The following is a 22,002-nucleotide window of genomic DNA, read 5'->3' as shown; positions in this document are numbered from 1 at the left end:
CCACCCCCTGGGTTTATGAGAAAGGTTAATTAACATGAAACATGCAAAGTGGCAAAAATATCATAAAGAGCCTCAAAAGCTAAAAGAGAGGGAAAGTTATGATGGAGTAGAGTTTACAAGTTTACAATAATCTCAGGGCAGGGGTGCCTAGATGGTGCAGTCATTTGAGTGTGCAACTCTTGATTTCCACTTGGCTCAGCTCATGATCTCTGGGTCATGGAATTGAGCCCATGCTGGGCTCCTGGTGAGTTCAGAGTTTGCTCAAGTTTCTCTCTCCCTCTGCCCCTCCCCACCTCTCTCTCTCAAATAAATAAACAAATTAATTAAAAAAAAAAAAAAAGAATCTCAGGGTATAGGCTTCACAGAGAAGATAACTTTAGAACAATACACAAGACTGCTTAGTGGCACACACATTTGCTAATACTTCCATTAAATCCTTTTTTTTTTTTTTTTTTTAAGATTTTATGTACTTATTCATGAGAGACACACACAGAGAGAGGCAGACACAGGCAGAGGGAGAAGCAGGCTCCAGCAGGGAGCCCGATGTGGGCCTTGATCCCGGGTCTCCAGGTTCACACCCCGGGCTGAAGGCGACGCTAACTGCTGAGCCACCCAGGATGCCCACCATTAAATCTTTTCATTTACTAATCAAGGTTTAAAGGAATATAATGTAGTTTTAATTTGTACCTTTTATTTCTATTGCATCTCAGCTTTTTGGCTAAGGTCAAGTGTACCTTTTGTTTCCAAGATAATTTTCATGTACCTAGTCACCATTTCATTTCCTTTTCTGTAATTTGTCCATTCAAATCATTTGCCCATGTTTTTATCATTTAAAAATTTCCCTGGCAGGACACCTGGGTGGTTCAGCAGTTGAGCGTCTGCCTTTGGTTCAGGGCGTGATTCTGGAGTCCCGGATCAAGTCCCACATCGGACTCCCTGCATGGAGCCTGCTTCTCTCTCTGCCTGTGTCTCTGCCTCTCTCATTCTCTCTGTGTCTCTCATGAATAAATAAATAAAATAAAATAAAAAATAAAGACTTTAGGATCATAGCATCACACATGTGTTAGATATAAAACAATGTGGTGGAAGTGAAGTCCTCCACCCACTGCCCCAGGGATTCTGTTCTAGGTCAGGGAGCAAAGAATGACACTTAGAAGATTTGATTAGCAATATGAAAGCATATGTTAAATCTTAACTCTAAGTTCGAAACACAAACTAAGAAAATGTCAAATCTTTCGTGGTCACACTGGCCCAAAGCAGAGAAATGAATTCTACACTGATTATTTTTTCCTCCCTATCACTGATCTTCTCACTATTACCTGGCTCCTGGACACAACTTTTCTCACTTTCAAATCCAAGCTTAAGGAACTGTAGATGGCACAAAGCCAAAAGAGCTTTCCTGCCCTTTCCCCCTTTGCCCCTCTCTGTGCTTATCATCATGAGGACAGAGTGGCCTCTTTGGACTCTATTTTCTTCCATTTCTTACCAGTATTGTGCACAAAAGAAGGAAAGTCTAAGAACTGGTACAGCAAATGATAATGGTTTCCATTTAGAACATGCAGAGGACAAATGGCTCTGTGTTTGCTTTTACTAATCATTTTGTTTCATTTCACAGGGATAACATAATAACAGCTCAATATTAGATAAGTATTAGCATATGTGGTGGCAAATACACGTGTAACAGAGTATAAAAAACAGCACAGCATTTGTGCAAAGAAATTCTGGAGACTTTCCTTTAATGGAGGTTGGATGTTCACTGGGAATGGAAGGAATGGGGAAATATGAGATAAGGTCGGGGAAAGCATCCCCAGTAGTGAGAGGGAGATGAATGATACCCCAGAGGAAGAGGATCTACAGACAATAGCACAGCAGCAGGCAGGTGGTCTGCCTTTCCTCACACGGGAATGAAGCAGAGCTGGTAGGTGGGTGGGACATGGCCAAACCCACTGGCAAGTGGGGTGGTATCAATGTCCTTTGGATCGACCAGAGGCTTCAGAGTAAATTTTTGTAAAATGGTGGTCAGGAATAAAAACAGCTCCATGCGGGCCAGTCCTTCTCCCACACAAATTCGTTTTCCTGAAAATAACAAACACAAGGGATTTGTTCTTTGAATGCTATGTTTTGAACTGCCCCAAAAAGTATGTCACAAAAATTATCTGATGGATGACTATACTGATGGATAGCCGTAAGGAAGGTTAGAGGGACAGATGGATAGAAGGATAGAAATGGTTGCTATTCACGGAGTATCTTCACGGGAACTTTTTATTCAACAAATATCTCTTGAGTATCAGGCCTATATCAAGCACTTCATTATGTATTCCCATATTATAATTGCTCTTTTCACATTTCCAGTTTCCACAAATTCTTGTAGAAATACATCCACCTGTCCAAGTGCATTGGAGGGAGGACTAAGAGAAGGGAACTCATATATCTGTGTTTCCCTTTCTACCTTGGGCATAAAATTTAGACAAAGATTTTTTTCCCTTCATGTGATTTCATTTTTTAAGAAATATTTTATTTATTTATTCATGAGAGACACAGAGAGAGAGAGGCAGAGATACAGGCAGAGGGAGAAGCAGGCTCCTGGTAGGGAGCCCCATGCGGGACTCAATCCCAGACCAGGATCACACCCTGAGCCAAAGGCAGACCCTCAACCGCTGAGCCACCCTGGTGCCCCCTTCATGTAATTTCAAAAACACATGTTTACAAGTGTCACTCTCTCACTTTAAATTATTCAATGTCTCCTTAATTTGTCCTATGATGAGGCCAAATGGGCTAAATTGGCCCTCCACATTCTGTTCCCAGTTTGACCTTCCATATCCCTCCTTCCATCCTCTGTACCCTCTACTTCCAGTTCTAGCCAAACACACTCATCATCAATCTCCAACACTCCACGAAGTTTCCAGCTTTATCTCATGCTGTTCCCTTTGGTTAAGGTCCACTTCTCTTATACTTCTTTCAGGAACTATGTCTCATGTCATTTCCTCTATAATCTCCTGCTCCTATGGTCCACAGTGTGCTGCCTTCTCTTCTTTTCTTGCTCCCTGTCCCCTGTGAGGCAGCTCAAATTCCTTTTTTTAAAAAAAATATTTTATTTATTCATTCATGAGACACAAAGAGAGAAAGAGAGGGAGGCAGAGACACAGGCAGAGGGAGAAGCAGGCTCCACACAGGGAGCCCCACGTGGGACTCGATCTCAGGTCTCTAGGATCACACCCTGGGCTGAAGGTGGCGCTAAACCGCTGAGCCACCTAGGCTGCCCTCCTTTTTTTTTTTTTTTTTAAAGATTTTATTTATTTATTTATGAGAGAGAGAGAGAGAGAGAGGGAGAAGCAGGCTCCATGCAGGGAGCCTGACCTGGGACTCGATCCCGGGACTCCAGGATCACGCCCTGGGCCAAAGTTGGCGCTAAACTGCTGAGCCACCCAGGCTGCCCTCAAATTCCTTTTCTGCTGTTAGAATGCTGTTTATTCCACTTTATGCCTCACTGTAGAGTATGAATGAGCAGGAAGCAGGCAGCTTCCTCTTCTGGTCTCCTTGTTTTAAATATTTTATTTATTATTCATGAGAGACACACAGAGAGAGGCAGAGACATAGGCAGAGAGAGAAGCAGGCTCCCTGCAGGGAGCCTGATGTGGGACTCGATCCTGGGTCTCCAGGATCACACCCTGGGCGTGAAGGCAGATGCTCAACCACTGAGCCACCCAGGCGTCCCCCTCTTCTGGTCTCCTGAGCAGCCTGTGTTTTTCTCTCCCACAACACTAGTCTTACTAGATTTACTAATTTGCCTCCCTCACTAGAGTGTGAGCCTCTTTGGTGTCTGTTCTGTGCTTATGGATACTTATATATATTATATAACTGGGCAGTAAGTGATATCACATAGAAGATATCTTTTTTAAAAGATTTCGTTTATTTATCTATTTATTTGAGAGAGAGAGAGTATGAGTGGTGGGGAAGGGCAGAGGGACAAGCAGATTCCCTACTGAGTGGGGAGCCCAAGGCAAGACTTAATCCCAGGACCCTGAGATCATGACCTGAGCTGAAGTCAGACACAGACATCCCACATAGAAGATACTTAATTCAAAGTTGAGTAGTTATATATGGCCAGAGAGTAAAGTCTAAATGAGTTTCATCTGCTAAGAGGAGCTCTTGGTGGTTCAGTGATATATCTAGAGGCCGAATTCAATGAACTTAATTCTCTAGCTTTCTCACGGGGTCACCGAGCCAAAGTTCCAATAATGAGGATGTATGGTGAGTAGGGGAAAGTGCATTGGCATTGGGACTGATGCTTCTGGTCATGGACAAAGAACAATTCTATCCAGCCTTGAGCAGGTATCATGTAAGTTTCAACTGATTCCCCCAAAATATTTTCTCCCCTTCAGCACCTAAGGAAATTAATTCTTATTACCTGCTGAGAAAGCCATGAAGTAGTCACTCTTCTTGAAGTTGCCGCTATCATCCAGGAAGTGGGCAGGGTCAAATATCTCTGGTCTGGGGAATTCTTTTTCATCAAATAGCACAGAAGACAGTGATATTAATATAGTTGTGCCCTGGAATGAACAGATGAAGATAAGCTGGGTTATAAAGAAGGTGTGGAGCTGGAAGAAATGTCGCAAATCACTTAGTTCCATATTTTGATCTATATGTGAGGAATCCCACGTCCAAAGAAGAGCAATGGCATTTTCAGCTAGACAGACCAAGTAATAAACTGGGATGATATTAAGGCCATGCTAGTCAGGATGCTAAAATGGCCTCCAGTAGGGTCTGAAATACTGAGCACTTGGTTACTTGGGCACCAGACCTCTGAATCACCTCCACTGATCACAATGTTTGGACGCTTGTGTCTGTCCACTCACTGCTCTATTTCATCGCCTCAGTTTTCATGCACCTCATGTGGATTATGGTTTAAAATGGAAGTGTCTTGGGGTGCCTGGGTGGCTTAATTGGTTGAGTGTCCAACTCTTGGTTTCAGCTGAAATTGGGATCTCAAGGTCGTAAGATCAAGCTCCAAGTTGGGCTCCAAGCTCAGCACAAATTTGGCTTGGGATTCTCTCTCTCCCTCTGCTTCTTCCTCTTCTCTTCCCCTTGCTCATGTTCTCTCTCTCTCAAATAAATAAATACAATCTTTAAAAAAAAGAAATAAATTTTAAAAAATAAATAAAATAAAAAATAAATAAATAATAAATTAAAAATAAATAAATAAATAAATAAAACCGAAGCCTCTGTTGGCTCTTGAAAAGTCGGGAGTATTACTAATCTGTTCATAGGACTTTTAAAAATAGAGGTCTTGGGCACCTGGGTGGCTCAGTTGGTTGGGTGTCTATCCTCGGCTCAGGTCGTGGTCCTGGGGCCCTTGCTCAGTGGGGAGCCTGCTTCTCCCTATCTCTCTGCCTGCCACTCTCCCTGCTTGTGCTCTTTCTGTCAAATAAATAGATAAAATCCTTAAAAAAAAAATTGAGGTCTGATCTGATTCGAAATGACTCTGGTGGAGCAACCTAGCTGGCTCAGTTGATACGGCATATGAGTCTTTTTTGTTGGTTTTGTTTTGTTTTGTTTTATTTATTTATTCATGAGACAGAGAGAGAGAGAGAGAGAGAGAGAGAGAGGCAGAGACATGGGCAGAGGGAGAAGCAAGCTCCATACAGGGAGCCTGACGAGATTCTATTTTTAAAATGTATTTACTGAGACGCCTGGGTGGCTCAGCAGTTGAATGCCTGCCTTCAGCCCAGGGCGTGATCCTGGGGACCTGCCATTGAGTCACATCGGGCTCCCTGCATGGAGCCTGCTTCTCCCTCTGCCTGTGTCTCTTCTTCTCTCTCTGTCTCTCTCTCCCTCTGTGTCTCTCATGAATAAATAAATAAAATCTTAAAAAAAAAAAAAGAAAAGAAAAATAGAATCTCAGCAGTAGACAATTATGGCAGATACCTCCTTAATAAGTGATTTCCTTAGCATCACCAATAATGGTATAAATTGATATTACATGTCTCTAGCCAAAATGTGATGTAGTGGGACATATACATCATCTATGTAATTTTCTTCTCCAAAACACAGCTTTGGAATCTAATCTCAAAACAAAACCAAAACCACACCAAAATAGACTGAGGAATATTCTACATGACAACTGTCCTGGACTCTTCAAAACTGTAAGTGTACTGAAATGAAACAAATAAAGGAAGAGGAACTGATCTTCACAAAAGGGGCCAAAAGGGACAGATAATCAAATTACATACTTATTCTTTGATTTGACAGAAGATGCCCCCACGAGAACCTGGGTGGCTCAGTGGTTGAGTGTCTGCCTTTGGCTCAAGTCGTGATCCTGGGGTCCTGGGATAAAGTCCTGCATCAGGCTCCCCAGAGGGAGCCTGATTCTCCCTTTGCCTGTGTCTCTGCCTCTCACTCTCTGTGTCTCTCATGAATAAATAAATAAATCTTTAGGAAAAAAAAAAGATACTAGATGCCCCCTCAAAAAAAGCTATAAACAATATTTTAGGATAATTGAAAAAAATATAATTATAGACTATATATTAGATAAAATTATTGTATAGATGATAAATCCTTAAGTGTGAATGCTGTTATTACTCTGAAGGAAGCCCTTGTTCTTAGAAGGCACATACCGCAGTATTTAGGAATGAGAAAGATTGATGGACATAAGTAGATATGCACTTAAAATATGAATGTATACACATTTTCATATATATTATTTATATATACATAAGACATTACAGAGCCATTGTGTGTGTTTAAATGCTATTTATATTTTTTAATTTTTTAAATTAAAAATTAGAAGGAAATTCCATCTTCTAAGTTTCTCATATTTAAAATCTATAATTTTATTTTCAAAATTATTGCTTTATATATCTTAAGACAAGTAATACATATAAGTGTTACTGTAAGATTTAAAAAGCAAGTATATTTTCAATAAATGATTCTGGGACAAGTTCTGGATATCCAGAAAAACAACAAAAAAATACAATTACCACTTTACACTATAAGTAAAAATGAACTGTAAATGGGTCACAGACCTAAATATAAAAACTGAAAGTATAAAACTCGTAGAAGAAAACATAAGGGCAAGTATTTGGGAACACATGTCAGCAACAAATTTTTAAGGTAGGACACAAAAGCACAAGTCAAAAGAAAAACAATTGATAAATTGGACTCCAACAAAATCCAAAACTTCTGCTCTTTGAAAGACATTCTTTGAACACATAAGGAAGAAAGAAAAAAAAAAACAACAACCAACAGGTTGAGAGTAAATATTAGCAACACCTACATATGATATAAGACTTACATATAAAATATATAAAGGATTGCAATAATTAAATAAGTAAATGACCTTACCTTATAGGAATATTACTTCAGCATTCTACCAAAAAATATATATGAATAGTCAATCAGCATATGAAAAGAAGCAAAACATCATTGTCCATCCAGAAAATAGAAGTAAAACAAAATGTGATATCACTACACAAGCACTTTTAGTATCTAAAATGTAAAAACACCAAAATGGCAAGTGGTGGAGGGTATCTAAAGCAATTGGAACTCTCTTCCTCTACACCTCTCCTTCCACTTGTGCTCTCTTTTGCTTTCTCTCTCCCTCAAATAAATAAATCTTTAAATAAAGTAAAATACTCCCAATAATGTAGTACCATATAATCAAACACATTGATATTTCCTTTTTTTTTCTTTTTTTTAAGATTTTATTTTAAGTTATCTCTAAATGCAACATAGGGCTTGAATTTACAACCCCAAGATCAAGAGTCACATGCTTCACTAACTGAGCCAGCCAGGTGCCCCCACATTGATATTTCTTTAGCAAAACATGATATTTACACAAAGTGGCATCAACAAGAATATAAATAGATTCACTTCAGTTCAAGTTAGGTTTTGGTCCCTGGATGAAATTGCAGCAAACATATTTATTTTTAATTTTTGAGTTTTTAGTATTGCAGAATTAAGGATGGTTTTAAGATAAGATTTTAAGTATTACAGAAAAAAAAAAAAAAAAAAAAAAAAACAGAACAATCCTGTCCAACACAGTGGCTGTGATCCATGGTTACTTATCTTTAAATAAAATTTAATTGTAACTATATAAAATTTAAAGCTCAAATAGTAGTTATTAAAACAAATATTAGGGATCCCTGGGTGGCGCAGCGGTTTGGCCCCTGCCTTTGGCCCAGGGCGCGATCCTGGAGACCCGGGATCGAATCCCACGTTGGGCTCCCGGTGCATGGAGCCTGCTTCTCCCTCTGCCTGTGTCTCTGCCTCTCTCTCTCTCTCTCTCTGTGTGACTATCATGGATAAATAAAAATTAAAAAAAAAAAATTTGGAAAATTTACACAACCAGATACTGAAACCTGTCGTAAAAATGTATAGCCTGGGGCACCTGGGTGGCTTAGTGGTTGAGCATCTGCCTTTGGCTCAGGTTGTGATGCTGGGGTTCTGGGATAAAGTCCCGCATCAGGCTCCCTGTAGGGAGCCTGCTTCTCCCCCTGCCTATGTCTCTGCCTCTCTCTGTGTGTCTCTCATGAATAAATAAATAAAATCTTAAAAAAATTTATAGTCTCAAACTGGAAACAGCACAAAATCCATCAAGCTGCCACAAGTATGATTTTCACACTTTTCTCATAAATATTGGTAGAGGTTTGAAACCATACTGTGAATATGGGAACTTCATGAGCGCTGAAGTCAGGTGTAGGAGAAACACATCTTACCTTGGGGATGACATAGTTTCTAAATTTAACGTCACAGGTCACTGCATGAGGCAGGCCGTTTGGGACAAGGTCAATGTATCTCTGGATCTCATGCAGTACCGCATTCGTGTAGGGCATGCGACTCCTGTCCTGCATGCGAGGCCTCTGGTGTCTGCCAATTACACGGTCAATCTCTTCCTGGACTTTCACTGATAAAATACAAATGAGACTGATGAACGAAGAGACAAATGCATACATACGTTTACATGCCAATTCAGGTAATATGAAATAGAGATGTCAGGTATTCCAACATCATTATAAACATCAGTTTTATGGCCCAAAGCACACTCTGCCCACCATGCTGGCCATACCTGTGACTTCTGGATGTTTCAGCAGGAGCAGGAGACCATATCGTAGGGTTGTGCTTGTTGTCTCTGTCCCAGCTCCAAACAAATCAGTGGCAATAGTTCTCAAGTTTTCGAAAGTGAATTCCAATGGCTGGTTGTGTTTTTCCTAGGAATTATTTGGCGTAAGTATTTACTGGTTCACCAGGATATGTGATTACAACTAATCCAAAGTAACACATCGTTATAAATTTAAGCAAACTTAGAAACTGCAGTGTTAAAATAACAACTGTACGGTATGGAAAATTGTCTGGATTAGTTGACCCAATCTTTATTTCCTATTCCCTTATTCTTTGCTTTCCTACAAATTTCATTTCCTAGCCTCTTTTGCAGCTAAATTGGCCAAGCAATCCATTTCTTACCAATAGCCTATTGATGTCACTTTCTTTCTTTCCTTCTTCTTACTGCAGAGCTACACACACATATAGCAATAGCCTATTGATGTCACTTTCTTTCCTTCCTTCTTCTTACTGCAGAGCTACACACACATATAGGTGGAGGCAGTATAGATATCATCTGGAAACATGAACATGAAGCCTACATACTAAGAATGCTAAATAAAGGGGCACCTGGGTGGCTCAGTCAGTTAAGCATCTGTTTTTGGCTCAGGTCATGATCCCGGAGTCCTGGGATCAAGGCCCGAATGGGGATCCCTGCTCAGCCGCAAGCTTGCTTCTCCCTTTCCTCTCCACTTTCTCTTGCGATCTCCTTCACTATCTCGGTCTCTGTCTCAAATAAGTAAATAAAATCTTAAAAAAAAAAAAAAAAAGCAAAACAAAGAATGCTAAATAAAAATGGAAGAAAGCACCTGAGTCCATGATACTTCAGGACTACTGTACAAGTCCTGGACTGTTCAACATGATATCCTCTCTATATGAGGTAAATAAACCCACTATTTCTTTAAAACATTGTTAATTGGGTTTTCTCTTGTTGGTAGGCAAATGCAATCTTAACTGATAGAAATGAGTAAATTAGAGCCATATCTTGAAAAATGGCATAAACCATGATCAAGAGTTTGCAATTCTCCTCTTCTGTTATAGAATTTCTATGGACTCTATATTGCCTAAAAACTCATTATGTAGTTAAAAATATGCAAAAGCTAACATGGCAGCACATTCGAGAACAGATTATTGTGAGAATGGATTTACAAAGACAAAAGGGGGCCAGCTGCTATTGTATTCCAGATGTGAGGCAGGAGGCAATTTGGTTTAGGAAACAAGTGCAGGAATTAATGGGGATACAAATAGAATATTACAGACAGAAAATTTGAGCATTAACCACCCATAGTGGATGAAGGAGAGTGAGGCAGATGCTGAGGATAAGAGACTGACTACAAAGAGATCTCATAAATTTTTTTTTTTAAATTTTTATTTATTTATGATAGTCACAGAGAGAGAGAGAGAGGCAGAGACACAGGCAGAGGGAGAAGCAGGCTCCATGCACCGGGAGCCCGATGTGGGATTCGATCCGGGGTCTCCAGGATCGTGCCCTGGGCCAAAGGCAGGCACCAAACCGCTGCGCCACCCAGGGATCCCCAGATCTCATAAATTTTAAGTGGAGTAAAAGCACCTCACAAGGACAACTGAAGTTGGTTTAAGATAAGGGTGAAATGAAATTGACAACAACAATGTGGCCATTTGAAATATTGACTAAGAAAGTCACTAAAATACACACAAAAAAATTTCTTCCTATCCAGTCCTCTAGGCCAACATTAATAAGATTCTTACAATGCCCAAGACCTGTGGCATGCCTAACATGCCATCAACTCCATTAAGGCAGGCTTAACCTCAATGGCTCTATTGCTAGACCCATTGGTAACATCAACATCACACACTTTTCTAACCTTGCCAACCCCAAATTACTGTAAGGCCAGGAAAAGGAATAGGTCAGTTATAAACCATTATTAGCATTTCCATCTGTTGAAGTAAATTTGAAGAATCAGTGCTTCCATACACATAGGTTATCAACTTTATGCCTAATTTTATGCCTAAGGAATGAAGTGAAAGAAGCTAGAACAAAAGACTATATACTGTATAAATCCATTACTGTGAAACATCCAGAATAGTAAATCTATAGAGACAGAAAGTAGAATAGTGAATCCTGAAGCTGGAAGGCTTTGAGAATAATGGAATGAGTACTCAATCTTATGGGGCTTCTTTTGAGGGTGATGAAAATGCCCGGTAATTGATTATGGTGGTGGTTGCACAAATCTGAAAATACACAATTACTGAATTGTGCTTGAGATGTGGGAACGGTATGGTATGTGAATTATACTATGTGAAGACATTAACAACAACAAAAGGAATAATAAGCTAGAATCTAAATACTATCATGAAGTCCAGAGGAGCAATGCAGTTTTTAAATATAGTATTAAGGAAATACTGCTAATTGAAGTATGAGAGATATCAGAAACTTCCTTAGCCTAGAATCAGTGGAGAGTCTTACTAGCATTAAGGAAATCCCTCAAAATATGTGCAAAATACAAAAACATGCACATAGGTATATTCTTCTGGGAAGGTGACCATACTTTTAATAAGATTCTCAAATCAGCTGATCGCTAGAAAGATAAAAATCATTGCCCTAATGGCAGAGAAAGCAGAGAGTGGAAGTAATTCTCTTCGTTCTTCTAGTTTCTTCAAACCACTTGACCAGTTTCTTCACTTCATTCCACCTAGAATATGTGATTTGAGCAGTTCAATTGAAATCCAGGGACAATTCTTTGACAATCATCTTCATCATTATCGTTGACATCTTGCCATGTTAGGCTACTCACTGGTTTCTCATTTCTGAGCAGAGCTACAAAGTGATTGGATAAAGTAATGATGGCCTCAGATGAAGGAACTTCCTTCTCTAGAATTAGCTCTTTACAACACATTCTATGATGCTCAATCCAGATCTATGCATACATAAGTACCTAAAGTGCTTGTCAAGCATTTCTTACCTGACAATTTAAATATCCTCAATAAGCAGAGAACAAATCAGTGAACCAAAACCACAAGTAAACAAATAACTGATCTGCATTTTACCTGTTCCATTTTCATCAGGAAATAATCAATGAAATCACGAGGATTGTTAACATCGAAGGATTCTTGGTGTTCTTTTATTTTCTCCAAAATATAACTATTTATGAAAGCAGTATTTTTAAATATTGTGTTATGGCTTCCTGGGAGATAATGAAGGAGAGCAGGGAAACTATTGTAGGCCTTAAAGATAAAAAAAAATTAATAAAGTAAAAAAGTTTTGAAAGCATATATAAAACGTGCCAAGCCCTGGTTAAAAAATGAGATGAAGACAAAATGGTCTCTGTCTTCTGGGGGAGCATTTTGTATTGTGTGTATAAAGTAATCCTCTGTGCTCATAGAGAACCTGAGGGGAAACTCTGACCAGATGATGATACATGATATTCTCCTACACATCATACATCAACCCTATAGTATTAAAGCATCTTTACATCCATTCTCTCATTTTAATATTAATTCTTCCCTACAACCTTGAAATATAGAATGCCATGAATTACTATGATTCATATTTTATAGATGAAGACTGAAGTTGGGCAGCCCGGGTGGCTCAGCAGTTTAGCCCCTGCCTTCTGCCCAGGATGTGATCCTGGAGACCCGGGATCGAGTCCCACATCAGGCTCCCTGCATGGAGCCTGCTTCTCCCTCTGCCTGTGTCTCTGCCTCTCTCTCTGTCTCTCATGAATAAATAAATAAAATCTTAAAAAAAAAAAAAGACTGAAGTTAAGGGAGGTTGGGCAAAACCTAATTCATAGCACAAGCTACTCCCTCATCAGTGTTCCCTGGTGGCATCCATGGTCCCAAAGGTTTTCTCTGCTTGAAGGAGATATTCTCCTCCTTCCTAAATTAACATATTTCTGTGAAGGAATATGATGAAGAGGTCACTAAGTGTGAGTGGAGGACAAACCTTGTGGGCAAAAGGAACCTTTCAGCAAGGACCTGAATGCCCATTAACTGCTGTGGGCATGTTTCTGGACAGTTACAAAACTGGGCCTTGGAAAGACCACTGGCCAAGGAGTCAATGGGCTTGAATTCCACCAGCTCCACATTTGGATATTTGTCTTCTTGTCTGTGAAATAAAGGTTTCAACTATCCTTCCCAGATGTACACTCTATGACGCTTGCCCTGGGCAGGAGAGGAGTATGGTATTCAAAAATTCACTCCACCGAGTATGACCAGTGAAAATGTTAGAGTACACACCTTCAAAGGCAGGACTCTCAAAAAAAAAAAGGCCGAAAATTTTTAGCAAAAACCAGGATACCTGGGCAGCTCAGTGGTTAAGCGTTTGCCTTATGGCCCAGGGTGTGATCCTGGAGACCGGGGATGGAGTCCCACGTCGGGCTCCCTGCATGGAGCCTGCTTCTCCCTCTGCCTGTGTCTCTACCTCTGTGTGTGTGTGTGTGTGTGTGTGTCTCTCATAATAAATAAATAAAATGTTTTTAAAAAGTTTTAGCAAAAACCATAAGAATCAACTTGTCAGAACTCTAGAAAACAAAGGCTTATAGCCATCATGTGAATGCTGAATCAAGAAAAAGATAACTTGAAAATGGTGGGGAAGCTTGTGGAATATTTAATTTGCCCCTGTCCCACCTCCTTCCTCAGTTTGGCAGTGGTTTTAACAAGGGCAGCTCCTTGTGTGGGACTCTGGTTTCTAGTTCAAGAGACTAGAGCAGATTTTACAAAATATTGTGTTTTTACTCTGTTGCAATTTCTCTGGGGCAATCTGAAGGACTGACAAAGACTCTTGTCTTTGTTTCATCTAACCTAGAACTCAGGGTGGGAAAGCAACAGGCATGTCTCAAAACTTCTGTAAGGCAAATGAATAATCCACAGCCTCCTGAGGCAAAGATTATTTAAGATAGAGCACCAGATGCTGGGAAGAAAAGCTGGGGAGAGAATATCTTCTAGAAATCAGGGCATTCAAAAGTACCCATGTATACTGAGGAATTTAGACATTTTAAAATTCAGAAAACAGGACATAGGCTAAGAAAAGACCTCAAAAGACCTTAAGCTTTCACCTCTGGCTGATATTGGCTCAGTGTGTAAGCAACAGGATTGAGAAAGAATTGAAAACAGTCTGATAAAAGCACTGAAGGGAGTGCCCCAGCACAGAACCGATTTGGAAGAGTTCTTTAGTCTGTCCTTCCCTCCTTCCTCCCTTCCTCCCTCCCTCCCTCCCTCCCTCCCTCCCTTCCTCCCTCCCTCCCTCCCTTTCTTCCTCCCTTCCTCTCCCTTCTTCTCTCTGTCTCCCCACACCCCCTCCTCCTCCCTTCTTTTCCGCTTGTCCCATTCAAGGAAAACTCCATCAAAACACTAGCTGAACACAGTTAAAGAATCAAAGATTTCAGAGACCATACATGACAGAGACTTAGCAAACCGGTTCAGAAAAGTCACTAAATATACATCTATAGCCTATAGAAAGCAAAAAGCAAAATAAACCCATAGCAAGCAAAACAAATTAAAAAAAAAAATCTCAGGGAGGATGAAGAATTTCATTTCCACAGTTACCACATTATAATATCCAAATGCCCAGTTTTCATTCACTTCACAGAATGATCCATACACAATTTTGGACTTGTCAGAGAAAAGAGAGGATCTTGACCTCACCTGGATCCATGGGGAGCTCAAAATCCTGAAGTTTTCATTAAGTTTTTCCAAGAAACCAATTAAAGTCTGATCTGTATAGTCAAAACGATTCTGGAAAATAATGGAGCAGATCACATTGCAGGAAGCACAGCCCAAGATAAAAGTGGGATCACATGGTAAGGCTAAAGAATAGGAAAAATTTATAAAATACCATTAAAACACGCATATAAAAGTCTTTATTGTTGATAATAGGTAATGACAATTTTTAGGATCTCTAAAGCAATATCTACCTAGCAATCCCTTTTATCAGCAAAAATTTCAGCATGCTTAAAATCAACACAACACTTTTCTCTTAAATGCAACGTCCATTCTATCCTAGTTTGTTTAATAATAGTTCTCCAAATACTCCAATTAGATCACTATCTTTGTTTACTTGATTCGGACCCAAGGTAACTATTATTTTGAAAAGCAAAGTGGCTCAGTGGTTTAGCGCCTGCCTTTGGCTCAAGTCATGATCCCGGAGTCCCTGCATGGAGCCTGCTTCTCCCTCTGCCTATGTCTCTGCCTCTACCAACCACTCTACCTCTGGCTCAACCACTAAGCCACCCAGGCGTCCCAAGAAACGGGATTCTACCACAGGAGGCACATAAACACTTTCATGAGAGACTCAGAAAACATAAATAAGCAGGCAAACAACTATATAAAACTTACTAGTACAGGGACATAGGCAGAGGGAGAAGCAGATTCCCTGCGGGGAGCCCAATGTGGGACTTGATCCCAGGACCCTGGGATCACAACCTGAGCCAAAGGCAGATAGATGCTCTATCACTGAGCCACCCAGGTGCCCTTTCAATGAAATTTCTATAATCAAATGATCAATAAACTTTATCTGTAAAAACCTTCAACTTCATATCATCAATGTAATTAAAGGTGACCAGAATAAAAAATGAGGAAGGAGAGGGAATTTTAGTTAGCTGTTATTCCAGACCCCTTGTTAGCTGAAACATGCAAGGACACTAAGCTTTCAGAAAAATTTATTTTAAAACCTAAGGGATAATTTGGGAAGATCTTGAGATTTCTGTGTGTGTGTGTGTGTATGTGTGTGTGTGTGTGTGTGCGCATGCCTGTGAAATTCACAGCTAAAATCTGGTTTAAAAAAAAATCTGGTTTTTAATCTTTCACTTCATTTGAGAGAAAGAATTTAAAAACAGAGTAATTTGGAATCCAGACTGACAGATTCATTGTGACAAGCACTTCAAAGATCACAGATTTTTAACTGTAGAAAGCAAACTAATGGTTAGTAGAAGGGAGGTGGGTGGGGGGATGGGTTAAGCAAGTGATAGGGATTATGAGGGCACTTGTGATGAGCACCAGGTGACATATGGAAGTGTTGAATTATTACATTGTACACCTGAAACTAATTTTAAAAAACCTGTATGTTAAATAACTGGAATTTTAAATAAAAAATTAAAAAAATAGTTGTTGGGGTACCTGGGTGGCTCAGTCCATTAAGCATCTGCCTTGGGCTCAGGTCATGATCCTGGTGTCCTGAAATTGAGCCCTGAATCAGGCTCCCTGCTGAGCAGGGAGCCTGCTTCTCCCTCTCCCTTGGCTATTCCCCCTGCTTGTGCTCTCTGGCTCTGTCAAATAAATAAATAAAATCTTTTAAAAATAAGTAAATAAACAAAATAGTTGTTGACAGGGACATCAAAATTAATGAGGACAGCAGTAAAGATGCCTAAGCAATTACAACCATAAAAAGTATCATTACTAGCCAGAAATGTAGACATAGACCTTAGAAAAAACGCTCAGAAGATCAATGAAGTTGACTAAACACATATAGACCAATTAAGTAAAAGCACATGTCACTGGTTTCACGAGCACCATAAGGGTGTGATGAGGTAGCTTCCACTGTGTCCACTTAACAAGTACACTCTGGTGACATGTTCTGAAATAGGTAACCCACGTTTACAGTATAGGAAAAAATACTGTTCTAGTTCTGTAAAAAAAAAAAATGAGTCCATGGGATGCCTGGGTGGCTCAGCGGTTGAGCATCTGCCTTTGGCTCAGAGGGTGATCCTGGGGCCCCAGGATCGAGTCCCATATTGGGCTCCCCGCATGGAGCCTGCTTCTCCTGCCTGTGTCTCTGCCTCTCTCATTCTCTGTGTCTCTCATGAATGAATAAATAAAATCTTAAAAAAAAATTTTGTTTTTAAAATGAGTCCCCTAATGTTTTACATTTATGATGTAATGATTTGGAAATAAACACACTTGGGACAGAAAAGGATTAAATGACCTTTTATACCCACACTGTATGCACAAGTCATGAAAGGACACACACAGCAAGCCTAGATACATAGAAGATCCTGTGGCTCTCTGCTACACCCGTTTCGCCACATAAGGCTGAAATGTTTCCAAGGACATCAGGAGACAAGAGAACAATTGGCCAAGGCCAGAGCTATAGAATCACTCACCATTGGTTTTTCTCAACTCTTCTACAAGGTAGCAGGCTTCCTCTTGAACTCGGCTCTCAAGGTCACTCTTCCCCATCCCCAAATTTCGCAGGGTCGTGAGGGCAAAGCGTCGCATCTCCTTCCATCTGTTTCCACTGGTGAAAAGGATTCCTACCAAAGGGGGAACAGAAGCTGGAGGGAAGGCCATAGGCAAGGAGGAGGAAGCGGATACTTGGGCGACTCATGATGGGCCAAGTTCTGCTGAGTTCTTCAAATTCCTGTTTTCCATCCTTCCCAACCCTATAACCGGTGCTGAACACATGTGTGCATGCACACCTACCGTGTCCTTCTCTAACTTTTTCGCCTATTGGGAAATGTCCTCTTGCAGAAAACTCTTCTCCCAGATCAATCAGGGTTTCCTTCACTGCGTCATACCCATGCAGTACAACAGTGGGTTTCATGCCAAAATACAGAGTGAATACGGGGCCATAGGCTTTTGAGAGCTGAGAAATTCAAAGGAAAAATATATATTAGCAAAAGAAGTCACAATTTATATTTTGTGCATGATTTTTGTATGTGTGCATGATTAAGCCTGATATCATCATATTGTCGATGTTTTTATTCTGCACGTGGCTTCAATATTTCTGGATCTTATATATGAATAAGATTGTTACAGCTGACACATATAGAGGGCCTCTGATGTGACAGGCAATGGCCTGCGCAATTGGTACTCAGATTATTACAACTAATCATCACATTAACACCTTGAGCTAGGCTTATTTACCCTGTTATACAGATAAAGAGGTTGAAGATCAAAGAATTTCCTGTATAATTCCAGTGTCTAATAACAGAACACTCAAATTTCAACCCTACTTAGGTTGGCCAACCTCTGATGTCTGAGCAACTTACGAGTCCCCAGTGCCTAGCTTTGGGACCAGTACCGAACTGTTTCAGGATCACCCGTAAAGCTTGTCCCCTGGAGATTCTTTTTTTATTCTATTTTATTTTTTAAAGGATTTTATTTTTAAGTAATGTTCACACCCAACATGGAGCTTGAACTCATAACTCCAACATCAAGAGTCACAAGCTCTATTGAGCCAGGAACCCCTAGCCCCCGGAGATTTTGATTCAGGAGCCTTATGATAGATATTAGAAATTGTTTGTTTGTTTGTTCGTTTGTTTGTTTTAAATCACCCCAGATAGTGCTAATGCCCACTCCAGCTTGAGATCTGCTGGTATGACTAACATGAAAGGACACACAGTATCTCATGGAAGAACAATTTCTTCTATTCTGCACCGTTCACAGGATATGGACAGCAGCTTTGTACAGAATTGGAGGATGCTGACCCTGATGATTTCCTGTTTTTCATTCATTCATGCTAGTTCTGAACCTAGAGTTCTCTCTTTGATATCAGGCACAATTGCTTCTCCAGACTTCAATTTCATGGCTATTGAACTAAACACACAGACTAGTAGATGACTTCTTGAATGAAATCTCTAATCACAAAACACCTCTCTTACCATTTATCTTCAGGCAGAAATCATAGCAAAACGCTGTGAAACAAACAAAAAAGGCAGAATTCCTGTCTTTTCTCTTTTAGACAGAGAAAGAACATGAGTGGGAGTAGCAGAGGGGCATAGGGCAAAGGAGAGAATCTTGAGCTGTGCTGAGTTCGGTGCCCAATGACAGCTTGATCCCTGAGATCATGACCTGAGCAGAAACCAAGAGTCAGATGCTCAATCACCTAAGCTACCCAGGTGCCCTGAACTTTATTATTTTAATGCTACCACAGAACAGCCTAAATATTTCTCTATTCATAGAACACATTATGTTATTCCACTATTTCTTTTTTTTTTTTTTTTTTAAGGAATCTCAGTGCCCAATGTGTGGCTCAAATTCAGGAACATGAGATCAAAAGTTGCAAGGTCAGGATCCCTGGGTGGTGCAGCAGTTTAGCGCCTGCCTTTGGCCCAGGGCACGATCCTGGAGACCCGGGATGGAATCCCACGTCAGGCTCCCGGTGCATGGAGCCTGCTTCTCCCTCTGCCTATGTCTCTGCCTCTCTCTCTCTCTCTCTGTGTGACTATCATAAATAAATAAAAATTAGAAAAAAAAAAAAAGAGTTGCAAGCTCTATGGACTTAGCAAGCCAGGCACCCCTATTCCAGTAATTTTTTTTTTTTAAAGTAAGCTTTAGGCCTGATGTAATGCTTGAAATAAGGACCCTGGGGATCCCTGGGTGGCGCAGCGGTTTGGCGCCTGCCTTTGGCCCAGGGCGCGATCCTGGAGGCCCGGGATCGAATCCCACATCGGGCCCCCGGTGCATGGAGCCTGCGTCTCACTCTGCCTATGTCTCTGCTTCTCTCTCTCTCTCTCTATCATAAATAAATTAAAAAAATAATAATAAAAAAAAAAAGGACCCTGAAATCAAGAGTTGCATGTTCTACTTACTGAACCAGCCAGATGCTCCTTTTTCTGCTATTCTTGACTATGCTTCTCAAGGAGTATTTGCTTTACAGATATATCTCAATATTTTTAATATATTTTTTTAAATTTTTATTTATTTATGATAGTCACACAGAGAGAGAGAGAGAGAGAGAGAGAGGCAGAGACACAGGCAGAGGGAGAAGCAGGCTCCATGCACCGGGAGCCCGACATGGGATTCGGTCCGGGTCTCCAGGATGGCGCTCTGGGCCAAAGGCAGGCGCTAAACTGCTGTGCCACCCAGGGATCCCAATATTTTTAATAGATTAATTTTAATAGACACATTTTATTTAAAAGTAGAGATTAACATACATACCGTTTGCAAACTGCTGAAGGAGCATAAAACATACTTACATTGCTTAAGGATTTGTTGAGGTCTTTATCGAACTGTAGGATATTTCCAATAAAAGGGAGAGGTGTGGGGCCAGGTGGGAGCTTCCCCTTCCTCGAGCTCTGTTTCCAGAGTGAAAGGAGAAGGCAACAGGAGAGACAAAGCACCAGAACCACAATTGGATCCATGGAAGCTTTCTTGGACAACTGTGAGCTTGAAATCTAAAGCTTTTGTAACACTCCCTGCAACATGTGACTCATAATCCATCAGCTGGATTTACTTTAATCTCTCTTTTTAAGGGACTTTGGTCCACTGATAAAGATAAAACTATGGTGTTCTTTTTTTTTTTTTTTTTTCTTTTCTTTTGCTTCTATCTAATACTATGCCCGAGGTTCTGATCTAACAGGTCTGGGATGGAGTCCAGGTACTGGTAATGTTTTGGTTTTTGTTTGTTTGGTTTTTTTTTTTTTTTTTTTTTGAACACTTTAGGTGGTTCCAATTGAAAGCCAGTAAATTATTTGATCACAAGAACTGCAAAACAGGGCAGCCCGGGTGGCTCAGTGGTTTAGCACTACCTTCAGCCCAGGGTGTGATCCTGGAGTCCCGGGATCGAGTCCCACGTCGGGCTCCCTGCATGGAGCCTGCTTCTCCCTCTGCCTGTGTCTCTGCCTCTCTCTGTGTGTGTGTCTCTCATGAATAAATAAATAAAATCTTAAAAAAAAAAAAGAAATTTAAAACATTCTGGATTCTCAGATTAATGACCAGTTGAGAATTCATGATTTGGGGGAAATCCTTATATACAAAAAAAGTTTATCCTTGGATGTTTTATTGAACATCAGTATATTTTGTCCTAGAAAATGAAAGCCTTTTGAAATATTTTAGTGTATTGTACTAACATTAAGAATGAACTAGATGGGTGCCTGGGTGGCTCAGTTGGTTGTCTGCCTTCGGCTCAGGTCATGATCTCAGGATCCTGGGATCAAGCCCTGCATCAGGCTCCCTGCTCAGCAGGGAGTCTGTTTCTCCCTCTCCCTCTGCCCCACCCTCTGCGCCTGCTCTCTCTTAAATAAATAAATAAATAAATAAATAAATAAATAAATAAATCTTAAAAAACAAAACCAAACCATAAGCTAGGTAATGTAACTCTTGAATGTCCAAAGATGTATCAAGTAATTAGCTAAGTAGGTTTATATATATCAAACTCTGGCATCCCCATCCCTCAACAGAGGGAAAAGGGATTTTTATTTTTATTTTACAAATGGAGAGAGGGAAATCTGGAGACAACAGGAGACTCAACCAGTGTTGCACAGTTTATAAATGACTAAAATGGGATTTGAATTTAGATTTTTTTGATGCCCATTGTTATGCACTATGGCTTATATCACAGTTGCCTCAACAATTCTAGGAAAACAAAACCAAACCCCCAAAACATTAGTGCCTCTGTATGTATACCTCACTGTTCACAAAATAACAGGCTTCACTAAGCAGAAGCCTTTATTTGAGTCTACAGATAAAAGGGCCATAGGTTTTCAAGAGAAAAAAAATAAAAGATAGGGATTCTTCCCTTTCCATCACTGTGGAGTGAAACTTGCTCAGATAACAGAAGAGCCAATCTCCAATAATTTAGGAGGTTTGAGAAAATATTTCCTCCACCTCGCAGTGACCTCTAGACATAGCACCTTCTGTTGATTTTTTTGGCCTGTCATTGTAAAAAATAATGGAATGAAGTACGCACAGCAAAGGAGGGAAGATTTTATTTATTTATTTTTTTAAGATTTATTTATTTATTTACTTACTTACTTACTTATTTACTTATTCAGAGAGAGAGAAAGAGAGGCAGAGACACAGGCAGAGGGGGAGAAGCAGTCTCCATGCTGGAAGCCTGACACGGGCCAGTATATAACCAGGATCACACCCTGGGCTGCTAAACCACTGCGCCACCCACGGATCCCCCAGCAGGGAAGATTTTAAAACAAAAGCCAGAGAATGGAATTCAGGGAATTCATTAAATTGACCCACAAAACTGGGACATCT

The 22,002-nt window shown here is 40.3% G+C and overlaps 1 protein-coding gene across 2 annotated transcripts; it reads right to left on the bottom strand.

Moving 5' to 3' along the window:
- Window positions 1–1,705: 1,705 nt before the first annotated feature.
- Window positions 1,706–20,381, bottom strand: CYP2C9 (cytochrome P450 family 2 subfamily C member 9). Of its 2 annotated transcripts, XM_072739570.1 has the most exons (10): window positions 19,992–20,231; window positions 17,494–17,656; window positions 17,175–17,324; window positions 16,192–16,248; window positions 14,722–14,882; window positions 12,124–12,300; window positions 9,065–9,206; window positions 8,715–8,902; window positions 4,409–4,550; window positions 1,706–2,076 (listed from the first exon to the last, which is right to left on the bottom strand). In XM_072739570.1, exons 1-10 carry the CDS (start codon window positions 20,154–20,156, stop codon window positions 1,895–1,897), a joined length of 1,527 nt encoding a protein of 508 aa, XP_072595671.1. In that variant the 5' UTR covers window positions 20,157–20,231; the 3' UTR covers window positions 1,706–1,894. The 2 variants fall into 2 exon arrangements, with proteins under 2 accessions (XP_072595671.1, XP_025851427.1); XM_025995642.2 differs by lacking the exon at window positions 16,192–16,248 and having other exon boundaries at window positions 19,992–20,381.
- Window positions 20,382–22,002: the final 1,621 nt, after the last annotated feature.

The sequence above is a fragment of the Vulpes vulpes genome, chromosome 15 (genome assembly GCF_048418805.1).
Source record: "Vulpes vulpes isolate BD-2025 chromosome 15, VulVul3, whole genome shotgun sequence".
Taxonomy (NCBI): Eukaryota; Metazoa; Chordata; class Mammalia; order Carnivora; family Canidae; genus Vulpes; species Vulpes vulpes.
Note: the sequence above shows the minus strand (reverse complement) of the source record. Positions and strands in the feature narration are given on the sequence as shown.

What these genes read in the sequence shown, in the direction of transcription:
- CYP2C9 (XM_072739570.1), bottom strand. Translation starts at nt 20,156, where the DNA reads ATGGATCCAATTGTGGTTCTGGTGCTTTGTCTCTCCTGTTGCCTTCTC. An exon ending in TAATGGACTGAGCCACCCAG is followed by an intron (nt 14,883 to 16,191) that starts GTACCCCAACAA and finishes CCTATTCTTTAG; the next exon opens with CCTTACCATGTGATCCCACT. An exon ending in CTTCATGGCTTTCTCAGCAG is followed by an intron (nt 2,077 to 4,408) that starts GTAATAAGAATT and finishes TGTTATTTTCAG; the next exon opens with GAAAACGAATTTGTGTGGGA.